Source organism: Rhipicephalus microplus, chromosome 5 (assembly GCF_043290135.1).
Source record: "Rhipicephalus microplus isolate Deutch F79 chromosome 5, USDA_Rmic, whole genome shotgun sequence".
NCBI lineage: Eukaryota > Metazoa > Arthropoda > Arachnida > Ixodida > Ixodidae > Rhipicephalus > Rhipicephalus microplus.
In genome coordinates, this window is record NC_134704.1 from 192,027,202 (window position 1) to 192,039,643 (window position 12,442).

General features: G+C 43.4%; 1 protein-coding gene across 1 annotated transcript in view; it reads right to left on the reverse strand.

The window, feature by feature from the left end:
- LOC119173296 (uncharacterized) overlaps positions 1-12,442 on the reverse strand; it is a 1,087,060-nt gene that overhangs the window by 918,132 nt on the left and 156,486 nt on the right. Inside the window, exon 4 of the mRNA XM_075896327.1 lies at positions 5,236-5,376. Within this exon, the coding sequence (XP_075752442.1) occupies positions 5,236-5,376 (141 nt within the window). The remainder of the gene's footprint in view (positions 1-5,235; positions 5,377-12,442) is intronic.

The following is a 12,442-nucleotide window of genomic DNA, read 5'->3' on the forward strand; positions in this document are numbered from 1 at the left end:
CATAGAAGCTTTCAACTGAAGCGTCATCATGGCTGGATGTAGGTGCGTAAGCCTGTACTACCTTCATCTTGTATCTTTTATTCAGTTTAATTACAATACCTACCACCCTTTCATTAATGCTATAATATTCCTTTATGTTGCCAGCTATGTTTCTGTGAATTAGGAACCCCCCTCCCATTTCTCTTCTGTCTGCCAAGCCCCGATAGCAAAAGACGTGCCCATTCTGTAGCACAGTATGGGCCTCATCTGTTCTCCTAACCTCACTGAGCCCTATTATATCCCATTTAACACCCTCTAGCTCCTCGAATAACACATCTAGACTTCCCTCACTAGATAAGGTTCTAGCGTTAAATGTTGCCAAGTTCAGGCTTCAATGGCGTCCTGTCGGGATCCAGAGATTATTAGCACCCTCTGCTGCGTTGCAGATCTGACCGCCACCGTGGTCAGTTGCTTCGCAGCTGCTGGGGACTGAGGGCCGTGAGTTATTTGACATATGCATGTGGGAGGTAGTGGCCAGATACTGCACGATGGTGGCCAATCCTTCGCTGGTGAGGGAGTGTGCTCTCGGTGGTGGTTACCGGTGAGGCTGCACCCCAGGCCTCTTAATGCAGTTCCATCGACACGCGGATTTTTTTTGTTTTAAATACGGTTGGGAACTGCGCGACACTGGGATTCGAACCACGGACCTCTTGCATGCGAGGCGGAAGCTCTAACCACTGCGCCATCGCCGCAACCATATATATATATATATATATATATATATATATATATCTGACGCTATGATGAATCGGAGACGTGGCCTGGCTCATACGCCATGTTTATTCGATTCTCTCTTCTTCCTTCTCTGCTTCTACGAACCATCTCTTCATACCTCACATGATTCCCCCTCCCCCCGAAAGAATGCGCGAGCTACAGTCTAGAAAGCATGAGCAAATAAAGTCCTCTAAAAAATTGTGCCAGAAAATGCAGTAAATTCATGCCACACGGCGGTTCCATGCACTTGCACAAAATGTTCACAGCAAAGGCAGTCCGGTGATATCAAGGATACCTCAGGTGGGCGAGGTTGGCTGTTGCGTTCTGGAGAGCATAACCATGCCTTCAGCGTTAAAAATGGTGATGGCACAACCTGGTTAGTATTGAGGAACGAACAATGTTGGGAGTCCTTATAGCGTTGGAAGGTCGGATGTCTCATGCGTTGGATTCCGAGTTGTGGCTGCGACAGACGCTTTGCTTCTAAAATGTGTGCTTCTTGACGGATTGTGACGGGGTGATGCCTGCGGGCTGGCGGTATCCAAGAAGTGCTTCCGCATCTTTCTTGGCGTTTTCCGTGGTGTTGTGGTCTGTGTAACTGCAGGCGCAGGGAGCGTCTCTGTCGACTTTTATCTGTGCGAGAAAATTTGACGTCTTGGAATACTTTTGGGTTAGAGATCTTATTTGCCGCTGTTCTTCAATTGGTGAGGGTGCTTCCGTTGAATTTCGTGTTCGTCGATGCCTTCGTTGCAGTCTATTTTGTTGTCGCATGAGGTTGCGCGCTTAGCTATGCTTGCTTTGTTGATGCTGTTCAGGAGATGGCTGTAGTGGCAAGCCTTCCGGAATGGGACATTCATTTATTTCAAGGTTTGACGCGTCCTGTAGACAGCTGATGCATGGTGAACAGGTTTCTTACTTATCTGGCATGGTCGGTGGTGCGCCATCATTGCTAGTCTGCTCTTCAGAGGCTTCTGTGACGTAGATGATTACGGACGCTTCTGAAAGACAACAATGTACGAGGTGTGATGTATGATTTGCTTATGAATTGGTTCGATTCTTGGATTGGTGACCACTGCATGAGGGTACCACATGTGACGTCGCATCACCAGGTTGAAAATGCAAGTTTTGGCAAGTCTGCGGTGCCGTGGAAATGAACTCTTGCGACAAAAAACATTCAGAGTTGACAGATTCTTCAACAGGGGCTTCTTCTTCGTGGCTCACTATGAGTGGTTCTTGCGCCTGGTAGCATGCGACGTTCGATGCGTCTGAGCCTTCTGTGTTTGGAGTCTCTGGTGGCTGCGCACTGGACGGCAACACCGCAACAGGGGTAGTTCGGTAAGGTTTGAGTTTTGATCGGCCCTCTTTCTGTGCAACTAACGATGCGAGCTGTTCTGGCGCATGAGTGTGGGTGGTAAGTCCAGGGCTTGGCGTAGCATCGTCTTAGCTCCGCAGCTCTATCCCGACCATTGTGAGCGTGCTAGATGTGAGATCGACATTGTGATTCACGAAAGAGCCAATCGATAGAAAACCAGGAGGCAGGTCAAGTCTGCGAGATGAGGAGTAAGCTGCTCGGATGCGTGGAGACTGATTTTCACTCTTTAAGTCATCTTGGCGTTGTTTGATATCTTCCTCATGTGTCAGCTGGTCTACCATAAATAAGACGTCCTTATGACACGAATAGTGACCGTTAGGAGCCTTTGAAGAGCTGCGTCGTACAAAACCAGGTGGTGGACCATGTATGCGAGACGAAGCATGAAAGGCATCAGTAGGGTGATCGACGTCTCGTGTCGTATGTTGAGGCCACGACTTTGGAAATGCCGACTTTCGTGCACAAGCGAGCTGCGCTTGACGGTTGGCTTTTTCCCAATATAAGCATGGCCTTCTGTAAGTAAACGCATGTGCCACTTCGTCTTAAGGCACTTGTCGATTCGCGCTGGACTTTTGAATGCTTGAGGACTGCTTAGGAAATTGACGATAGTGTGCAGTTGTCTCTAGATGTTTGGCAATGAATAAGTCTTGGTCAAAGTCAATAAAACGGGTAATCATCTCCTTTTTGATTTTTTGCCATGACTCGTCGTTCTCAAATATGTGAATTAGGTAAAATTTGAATGCCTAAGTGGTGACGTAGTCGCTGAAGTTCGTAACCATCTCTTGTTCCGACCAAGATGCAGCGGTAGCGTGGAGTTCGAACAGGTTGAACCAGTCCTGTGCGGGTCCGTCGTCCGCTGATCCGGTGTAGTTGGGGAAGTCGAGGTCAGCCGATGGTTCTGTCATGGTGCTGGTCGTTGTCCTCCTAGGCGATGATTCGGTAGTCAATGTACGGTCAGGGCGTCTTCTGGGGAACTGCGTCGATGATGAGTGACTGATGAAGGGGCAGGCAGGTCTCCATCCTGTCGACTCGTGTGACGCTCTAATGACTGGGAGACGTGGCCTGGCTCATACGCCATGTTTATTTGATTCTCTCTTCTTCCTTATTTGCTTCTACCAACCTTCGCTTCAGACTTCCCATATATATATATATATATATATATATATATATATATATATATATATATATATATATATATATATATTTATTTATTTATTTATTTATATATTTATGTATACCAGATTCTTTGAACGTCATTCACGCCGGAACCGACGTATTGTATGCAAGAAAGACACCACGAAACTTTCACGGAAGCGTATTTACTAAACGTTTTCAGCTGGTGGACCAACCTTCCTCAGAGTACTCTGACAAAGGCTTGTCTACCAGCTGAAAACGTATGCATATATATATATATATATATATATATCAAGTAGGCGCCCCCATGTGTGCTGCTCCTCCAGTTATACGATATAAGAAGCCCTCCGCGTGAAGTGTGGTCAATTAATTCCGCTGCTATCTGTTTGGGCGCAGATTTACCGTAGTGCCGCATGCAGATGCCTTAAAAGCACTAAAGAACGAATAAATGGCGTGTATTAGTAAAGTACAATTTCACGACGCCCAAAAACAGCACTCATATCACGACACTCCGCTTGGTAAGTGAGAATACGCGTGAAAAGAAAGTGTGGTTGAAGATGCCACCTTCAGATTTCCGCAACAAATACCGTGACATCATAAATTTCGAAGCTTTCTGCTAGATCTCATGTAGTGTCTGATCAATAAAAACTTTATGCTGTATTCCATCGGACCCCATGGACCTAGGATACGAAGTTTCAGGAAGTTTCTTCAAGCCAACGTAACGAAATCACGGAAAATATATTTTGAAATTTCTTGCGTGTTGCGGGATGCTTTCTGTGTGGAATATAAAAGAAAATAGGGGGTTTGTCTTCTCCGCTGGCTATCAACTTATGAGAGCAATTCTTGAGGCAATATAGTTTTCAAAGTGCAGTTTATCAATCTACGCCACGTCACTGTTCGAAATCAGTGTCCTTTTAACTTGCATGCCATACATGTTTAGAAAAATTCGTGCTTTTTAAGAACGCACTTCCGTTCGCTAGGGATTAGAGCGGTACCTTTGGCTTGAAAGTTTTTACACAATCCATCGCAACACAAATGATAGTATTATGCTGCACTTAAATGCCTTATTTGTGAATCAGCATCTCCAAAAATGCATTCGAGCATTGGTATTGCGTTTGTATTTCAGCAACTGTATTCTTAGATAATTTTTCGATCTTTTCACAAATGTGTCTTCGAAACATCCTATTTAATCGAAGGCGTTCAATCAGGGCCTGTATTTCTGGCTTCTGGCCCGTGTATTTCATATCAGTATATTGAAATACTTAAGAGTATTTCTGTCCAGCCCCACGCTTAAAGCAAAAAGACAGTCTAAAATTAGGAAGGCCGTTTTCTCCTGGTCGTACTGATGCTTACAAATTCGCACAACTTGTTACCTGAGATCAAAAGAGAAGTGCGACGCATAATGAAAGCAAATAAGGACGTCAGTAATCTTGCGAAACGGGCACTTCTTCTTTTTAGTCAGAGTCACAAAGAAATGCCTTTTTTTAACCTGTTTCTTGTTTGTCGCATTTTTTTTTTGATGTGTCAAAAATTTTTGCAATGAATCCATCAAATTGCCCGTTTGTGAATTGTTTGAAAAATTGAATTGCTGCACAAACTTGAAGAAAAAAACAAGAGAGACAGGAAAGAGTGCACTCTTTCCTGTCTCTCTTGTTTTTTTCTTCAAGTTTGTGCAGCAATTCAATTTTTCAAGTATGAACCAACAAGTCTGCAAAAAAGTATTGCATCAACATGTGAATTGTTCTTCTACGAAGAGTGCAGTTGCCCGGACTGCTGAACATAGACGCTCAAAATGATCCCACTATGGCTTCATGAAATTGCAGCTAAAGAGGAAAGCAGTACACCAAAGTTTGAATGAGACGCAATGCATTGAGTTGTTTATTTGCAGCATTAGTATTCGCTTATTTTTTCAGAGCTTGCAAAATGACCATAGCACAAACCGAGCACATGCCTTAACCTGAAAGCGATTTAAGTGTGCGTACCTGCATGAATACCACCTTTTGGGGGACCACAATTTCCATCGGCCTGTAGAACGTAGGGTAGCACGCAGCGGCACTGTCGGTCGACACACTCTAGAAAGGGCTTTCTGCAGTCCGCAGTTTGTTGACAGACAGGATGCAGCTCTGCGAGAGTAGATGTAGGCGGAGGTATACGCGAGATGCCAGTGACGCAGTTTATACTGTCTAATTGTCTTGAAATGCGGTGCTGTGATCAAGTGTTAGTATTTACATACAAGCTTTCTTTTAACAACTAGCTGTTCTAGAACTAACTCGGCAAATCATGCATTTGTCAACAAGAACAATTTAAACTGGTTAAAATGTTGATAGGGCGTTATGGAAAAACACATTTTGTTGATAGCAAGTATGTGGTGGTATGAACGTCGTAGCCGCCGCTGGCAGGCATTCACTTCAGGAAAGACTTTGAAGTAGAATTCAAAATTTAGCTCTAAAAAGATTGTTGTACTGACTTATTTAGAAGCAATTAATTTTTTATAACAACGTTTACTCCCTACGCAGTAACAAAACGTGGTAGCTGGGAAGTTAGTAACGGTACAACCAGTACACTTACATCTTCAGGTTACTACCGACAGAGGAGTAATGAGAAGTAACAGACATCAATTCCAGAGAAAGTATAGAGGGCAATATTTAAAATATTTCTTTTGTAAATATGAACTAAAAAATTGATGAAGGGATAACTTGCCACCGAGAGGATCCAAGCCTGTGACCTTCGAATAACGCGTCCGATGCTTTACCACTGAGCTATGGTGACGGTCCTCCCTCAGTCCACTTTATAGGGAATATATGTGTGCTTCAACAAAAAAATCATCCCTTAGCCCCACATGTTGCCGTTATGGCGAATGTAGAACACTTTTTTTGCTTGTCTGGCGTCACGTAGGACGTAATTTTCTAAGAAGGTAGCAGCTGAGCAATGATTTCTGCAAAGCTTCGTGTCCTGCCGTTGGTAAGAGTTCTTCTTGTGCGCCTTTCTACCTTCACTTTGGAATTGTTCCCATATACTTTCCCTGACATTGTCGCCGTTAGTTCCCTAAAAAATGTCCAAAAAGGAAACCAACCCCTCAAATTTACACTTTCCTTCATTCATACAACGATGGTCTCGATCTGGCAGACTAGAACCCTTGAGGTAGTATGAGAGCGCATTATTGCTCTGGAGCCATCTCGCAGTGAAATCGCATACTTCGTGACGCTAAAGAAGGAAGGAAGAATGTTTCACACTCGCCATAATAGTAACAGGTGGCGGTGGCTGCCGCTTTCACAAAGGACGCGTTATTTGAAGGTCGCAGATTCGGATCCTCCGGTGGCAAATTATCTTTCCGTCAACTTCTCTTCGTTGTCAATTGGGCCACTGGGCCCGAAGAACAACGAACATGGTTCCTACGTTCTGCCACAGCAAGCCGATGACATGCGTTAAATATATTTCAGAGGACGGGTTTTCTCCCTTGGTTTATTGAATGCAGTCAGGCGTCCGCAGCAACTGGCCAGACGGGAATTTCGTTAGAAATTTCTGCCAAAGCGCAATCGAAGACAAAGTGCGGGCGCTCAACCACATCCATTGGTGGCCTGCGTCCAGGAACAGCCGTGGGCGCCCAAATGAACAGTGTATGTGACGGAGTAAGTTAAAGACGCTCTCGTTTTAATTTTTTATTATTTCTTCGTTCCCTAGATATGGTAACACACTAATGAAAATAAGGGGAGGGGAGCACTTTCGAGTGCTCTAATAATACATGTTAGAGAAATACACCAGATGCGGAGAAGCAGAAAAAGATGTCTACGGAATGAAATGCACGTATGGTTACGAAAGAACAGCTCATATTACAAGCGATACATTCCGAAAGCAACACATTTCTGGATGTCCAGATATCTCCTAGTTGTGAAGGCCTCCTTGTAGCAACGGGCACTGAATGCGGCACAGATGCTTGTTGCGAGCAGCCGAAGGCGGAACCACCGACAGAGAATATAAATATTTAGTTCACCTCGCACAAAGTATGTTTTCATAAAGACTAGAACCTTTTGGTGAGTATTCCACGAAATTGACAATCATATATTCGAACTTTATATAATAAAACAAGCATAAGAATTTACAAAACTTGTTCCCAGGAGCCTGTCTTTGCCAGAAAAACGGTACTTTCATAGGTGAGCCTCTAGTGTAGTTTTTGACACTGTCTCCTTGTTTATCTCAGTTACAATTACTCGAGCTTTCATAGGTGTAACTAAAAGCAAAACCTAATTACTGTTTTAATATACGGACCCAAATACCAGTGCCCCAGTAGGAATTGGTACCGATAATTCTGCATGCCAACAGTAATCAAATATCACCTTAACATTGTTTACAATCGATGTACTTATGTCCAACTATCGCAGACAAGAAAATCAATGTCATAATCATTTAAAGGTTACGGGGACTGGTCAAGATAAAATCAGTTCAGCAAAATAAAACTTGTCGCTCAATGCATCGTTCGCCCTTCATTCTACATCACCATTTTTATCTTCATGAGATGAATATTTCCAATTCAGAAAAAAAAGCGAAAATTATTGTCACGTTTAGACAGGAGACCAGGCTTGCATTCCAAATTATTGTCCTATCGCTATTCTACCCTTTTTGTTAGCAAAGTCAATAAAATGTGCCTTGAAAAAAGCCTTACCACATACCCCTAAAAATGTAATATTCTTTCTTCAAATAAATTCCGCCTCATGCTATACTTTCTTTCACAGATAAAATTAAAAGCGCCATAGATGTGGCCTGTTACGCAGGATCAGTTTTCATACATCTGTCTCAAGGATTTTACTGCGAAAATCACGACGTCATTATTTCTGAACTACCGGCAGTAGGTGTCGGCGGGCCCATGCTGAAGCTTTCAAATTGTTTTCAACAGACAACAAGCTGTGTGTGTTGGTTACTTGCTTTCAAACTTCGAAATTACAAAGAAGAGTGTTCCGCAGGAATAAATACTTCGCCCACTACTATTCTTACTTTACATAAATCATTTACCTAACCCCCTTCCACAAACTAAATTTTTCATCTACGCAGATGAAACGGCAGTGCTTGCTAGCGATCGATCACTAACTGATCTTACACCGAAGTTGAATACTGGTTTTGAAGCATGGTGCCGCCCTAAATCGCTGAAAATAAACCACACCAAGACTTCTATCATGCTTTTTTATACCAGTCACAGAACACCAGAGATCTTTCCTACTGTCGTCCTTGAATCTGATGATGATGAAGATGATGTTTGGTGTTTTGTGGTACAATGACCAGTTGATGGCCAAAGAGCGCCAGTTCATAGAATTAAAGATAAAGAGATTAATTCAGATAAGTGGCTGTATAAGGGCCTTAAGCCTGCTCATGCGTAGGCGAGTAAAACATAAAAGCAATAAAACCATGAGCAAATCGTCAAAAGTATGCAGTGTCAATGGATGACGAGAGCTTCTGATAATAAAAAAGGTGGACATGTATGGCATTAGCAAAAGTGCCTCGTTCGTTCACACCCTTGGATCCAAGGGCCATGAGGCAAGTGATTTGTAGAGTGTAGCCACCGCAGCCGAGAACTCACTGGAGAAGTCGTGCTACGCTATGCCCAGGTATATGATTGGAAAGGCACGAGCATCTCTAAAAAATACCAACAACGATTTATATCTGAAAAGTGATTCCCTACAGACGAACATTGCAGGATGAAGTAATATCTTACTGACATGATTCGGCCGCAAATAATACACACACAAAACAAAGAAACACTTAACGACAAGACCAAGCGGCTTGTCATGTAAGTAAGCAAGTACCATTTAGGCCAACAAACAATATTGTTAGAAGTAATATCTGTTGTCGGTCGGTTATAAAAAGTTTTGTCTTCACAGCGTGCCTAAGTGTTAACACTAGAGTAAAATGTGAAGTACGGTGAGGGCTTATTCACATCTGTCACACAAAAGTACATCACCACCAGAAAAAAATGAATGTGTAGTGTGTGTATGTCCTGTTCTTAACCTTCTATGTATTACTTCTGTGTGGCGTCATTTTGACGCGCGCCACCAATGACAAAATTGCGGCTTCATAACATGCAGCTCATTACATGTGCGTGTGTCCCAAGTGCTGTGCTAAATACCGCTGAGCTTTCGTTTTAGAAAATGTCTCAACTAAAGTGCAGGAATTCGTATTGATGTATTGGTAGCTGCTTTGTTGGCGGATCCAGCGAGCTAGTTCATTGAAACGTCGCCTTGTATTTCGCGGTCCCCTGGCACCCAGTAGACTACAACATGCTGTTTGGATGAGTAGACTGTGCATAAATGTGAGTAAAGCGAAGCAAGGACGGGGTTTTTATGCTTTTTAGGTGTTTTCAGAGATTTGACTACGCTTAAGGAATCTGTATATATCATTGCCTTCTGTAGTTTAAATTGTTTATTGTTTTTAAAAGCCGCAAGTATCGCATAGGCTTCGGTGGGGAAAATGCTTGTATTAGAGTGCAGAACGCCAGCTTCCCAAAAGGATGAGCTAGCGGCTGTGTACGAGACAGGAGTGTCGGACTTTGAGGCATCCGTAGAGAACTCAGGACATGTGTATTTATGTCGCAGTTCTAGGGAGTATGTGTGGATATGTGCGATTGGCGCATGCTTCGTAATCTCTAAGAAATACACGTCGTAATCTGTCGCCTGCCACTGCCACGGTTGCAGGCACACTGCGGGAGCTATCAAACGGTGTTTAAGTGGCACACCGGTTCCTTCGTTAGGCTCCTCACACGGAGTGAGTAGGGCGATCTCATAGAGAGCTGCTTTTCAAACACAGCAGAACTAGACATGTCCGCTATTGCCGAATGAGAGGGGGGTTCCTTGTCTGCGTTCACTTTAGGTTAATATTTAAAATGCATGTAACATCTCTGTAAGTGGGTTCCGCCGTGGTTGTCTAGTGGCGAAGGTACTCGGCTGCTGACCCGCAGGTCGCGGGATCAAATCCCGGCTGCGGCGGCTGCATTTCCGATGAAGGTGAAAATGTTGTGGGCCCGTGTGCTCAGATTTGGGTGCATATTAAGGAACCCCAGGCGGTCGAAATTTCCGGAGCCCTCAACTACGGCGTCTCTCATAATCATATCGTGGTTTTGGGACGTTAACCCTACAAATCAATCAATCTCTGTAGGTGGAGTGACTATTAGTTCGATTCCACGTACAGGCGTTCCATGGGGCTAGTGCGAAAAGCACCCGTAAAGAGGCGGATTCTTAGATGATGAAAAAGATCAAGCATTTTGAAGGCAGGAGGTGTCGCAGACTGATATGCTATTGCCCCATAGTCTAGGCGAGTACGTATGAGGCTTGTATACAAAGTGATCAGACAATCTTTGTCACTTCCCCACGTAGTGCGTGACAACAGTTTTAGAATGTTCATGGCTTTTATGCACTTGTTTTTTAAATACTTGACGTGTACTTGGGTATTAGCTTGGTATTCAAGATCAGGCCTTAAAATGTTTTTCGGCATTGCCAGAGTGACGTTGCTGTCGCAGTTAAATATCTTGGTTTGAAGTGAATGGCAGTCTTCCTGGTGGACAAGACACATGTGCTTTTCTGTTAATTCAGTTGGAACCAATTGTCTTTTGCTTGATTGGAGACTTCGTTCAAACCAAGTCAACCTGCCACTCCCACATTGTCGGATTACAAGATCTAAACCAAGCTAGACGTCGTTGACATATGTGCAATAAAATATAATCCGAGGAATGGATGAGTGCGGAGAAATCACACTGATAATAAAAAGTGCGCAACTAAGTACACCACCCAACGGCACTCTTGTTTCTTTTACAAATGTTTGGGAAAGAACGCTGCTCACTCGCCCACGGGTTGTCTGGTTTAACAAGTAACGTTCGAATATGGTAAACATTCTGCCAAGCACGCCAAGGTTGGGCAGGTCTCCTTGATATTGCAAAGCGCCATGTTGTATCATATGCCTTTTCGATATCGAGCAACCCCGAAAGAAATTATTGCATGTGTACGAAAGCATTTCTGACCAGTGCGTCGATACTAACAAGGTGGTCAGTGGAGGATCTACCCTCTCGAAACCCGCACTGTAATTCGTCGAGCAAATTGTTTGTTTCAAAAAATTGTACAAGTCTGCAGTTTATTAATTTTTCTAAACATTTCCACAGACAGCTTGCAAGGGCAATAGGCGTATAACTCGAAACATAAAAAGGGGCTTTGCCCTGTTTCAGGATATGAATAACAATGACCTCTTTACAGGAAGTAGGCATAGCGCCAGACAACTAGATAACATTGTACAAGCAACGCAAGGTTTTCAGTGTTTCGATTGGTAGGTTTTTGACATTTCATACACCACACGATGATAACCCGGGGCGGAATCACTGCAGGAGTTTAGCGATGTTTGAAGTTCAGCTAAGCTGAAAGCTTGGTTATATGCCTTGTATCTAGTACATTCGGGTTCGAGTTTCTGCTTTTCTATTCATGTTTTGTATTTTTGGAAAGCATCAATATAGTGTGATGAGCTGCACACCCGTTCGAAGTGTGCATCAAAGAGCTTAGCCTGATCTTCCAAGGTGTCACCCTGCGTGTTCACCAGTGGGAGCTAGTATACTTGCTTTCGTGCTACTCCAATAACCCTGTTATCTCTACATTCCTGTGTATATATTTGATCCCTGATAAAAACTTCTGCGAGATTTCTCTGCTGTCGTGCCGAAGCGTTCTCCTGCTTTGACACGTTATTTTCTTAAAGCTGTAAAGATTTTTAGCTGTCGGTGAGTTCCGAAGGAACTTTCATGCTGTGTTTTGCTGCTTGTGCGCGTTTCGGCAATAAGCATTCTACCACGCCGCACGTCGCTTTCCATAGTGTCCATTCGCTTGTGGGATGCATTTTGATGCAGCGTCAATAAAAAACGCCATCAAGTAGTTGACAGCACCATCTATACTCAAAGTACGCATGTCACTCCAACCTAAACAAGTGATGGTACAAAACTGTTCCTAGTCAGCTCTATTTGTAAGTCATTTGGAAACACGTAGTGAACACTAAGTTGCACTTCCGTAGAAATCGCGGATGACTTTCCATTGAATTAAAGACACAAGAGATAAAGACACTATGTTTACCTCTTTGGAGGATTAGGTATTGTTAGCGAGAGTGTAATAGGTTGTTTATTTTATACAGAAGATGCGCGCTCAACGAGAGAAGCAACGCTTCAATGAATCAACC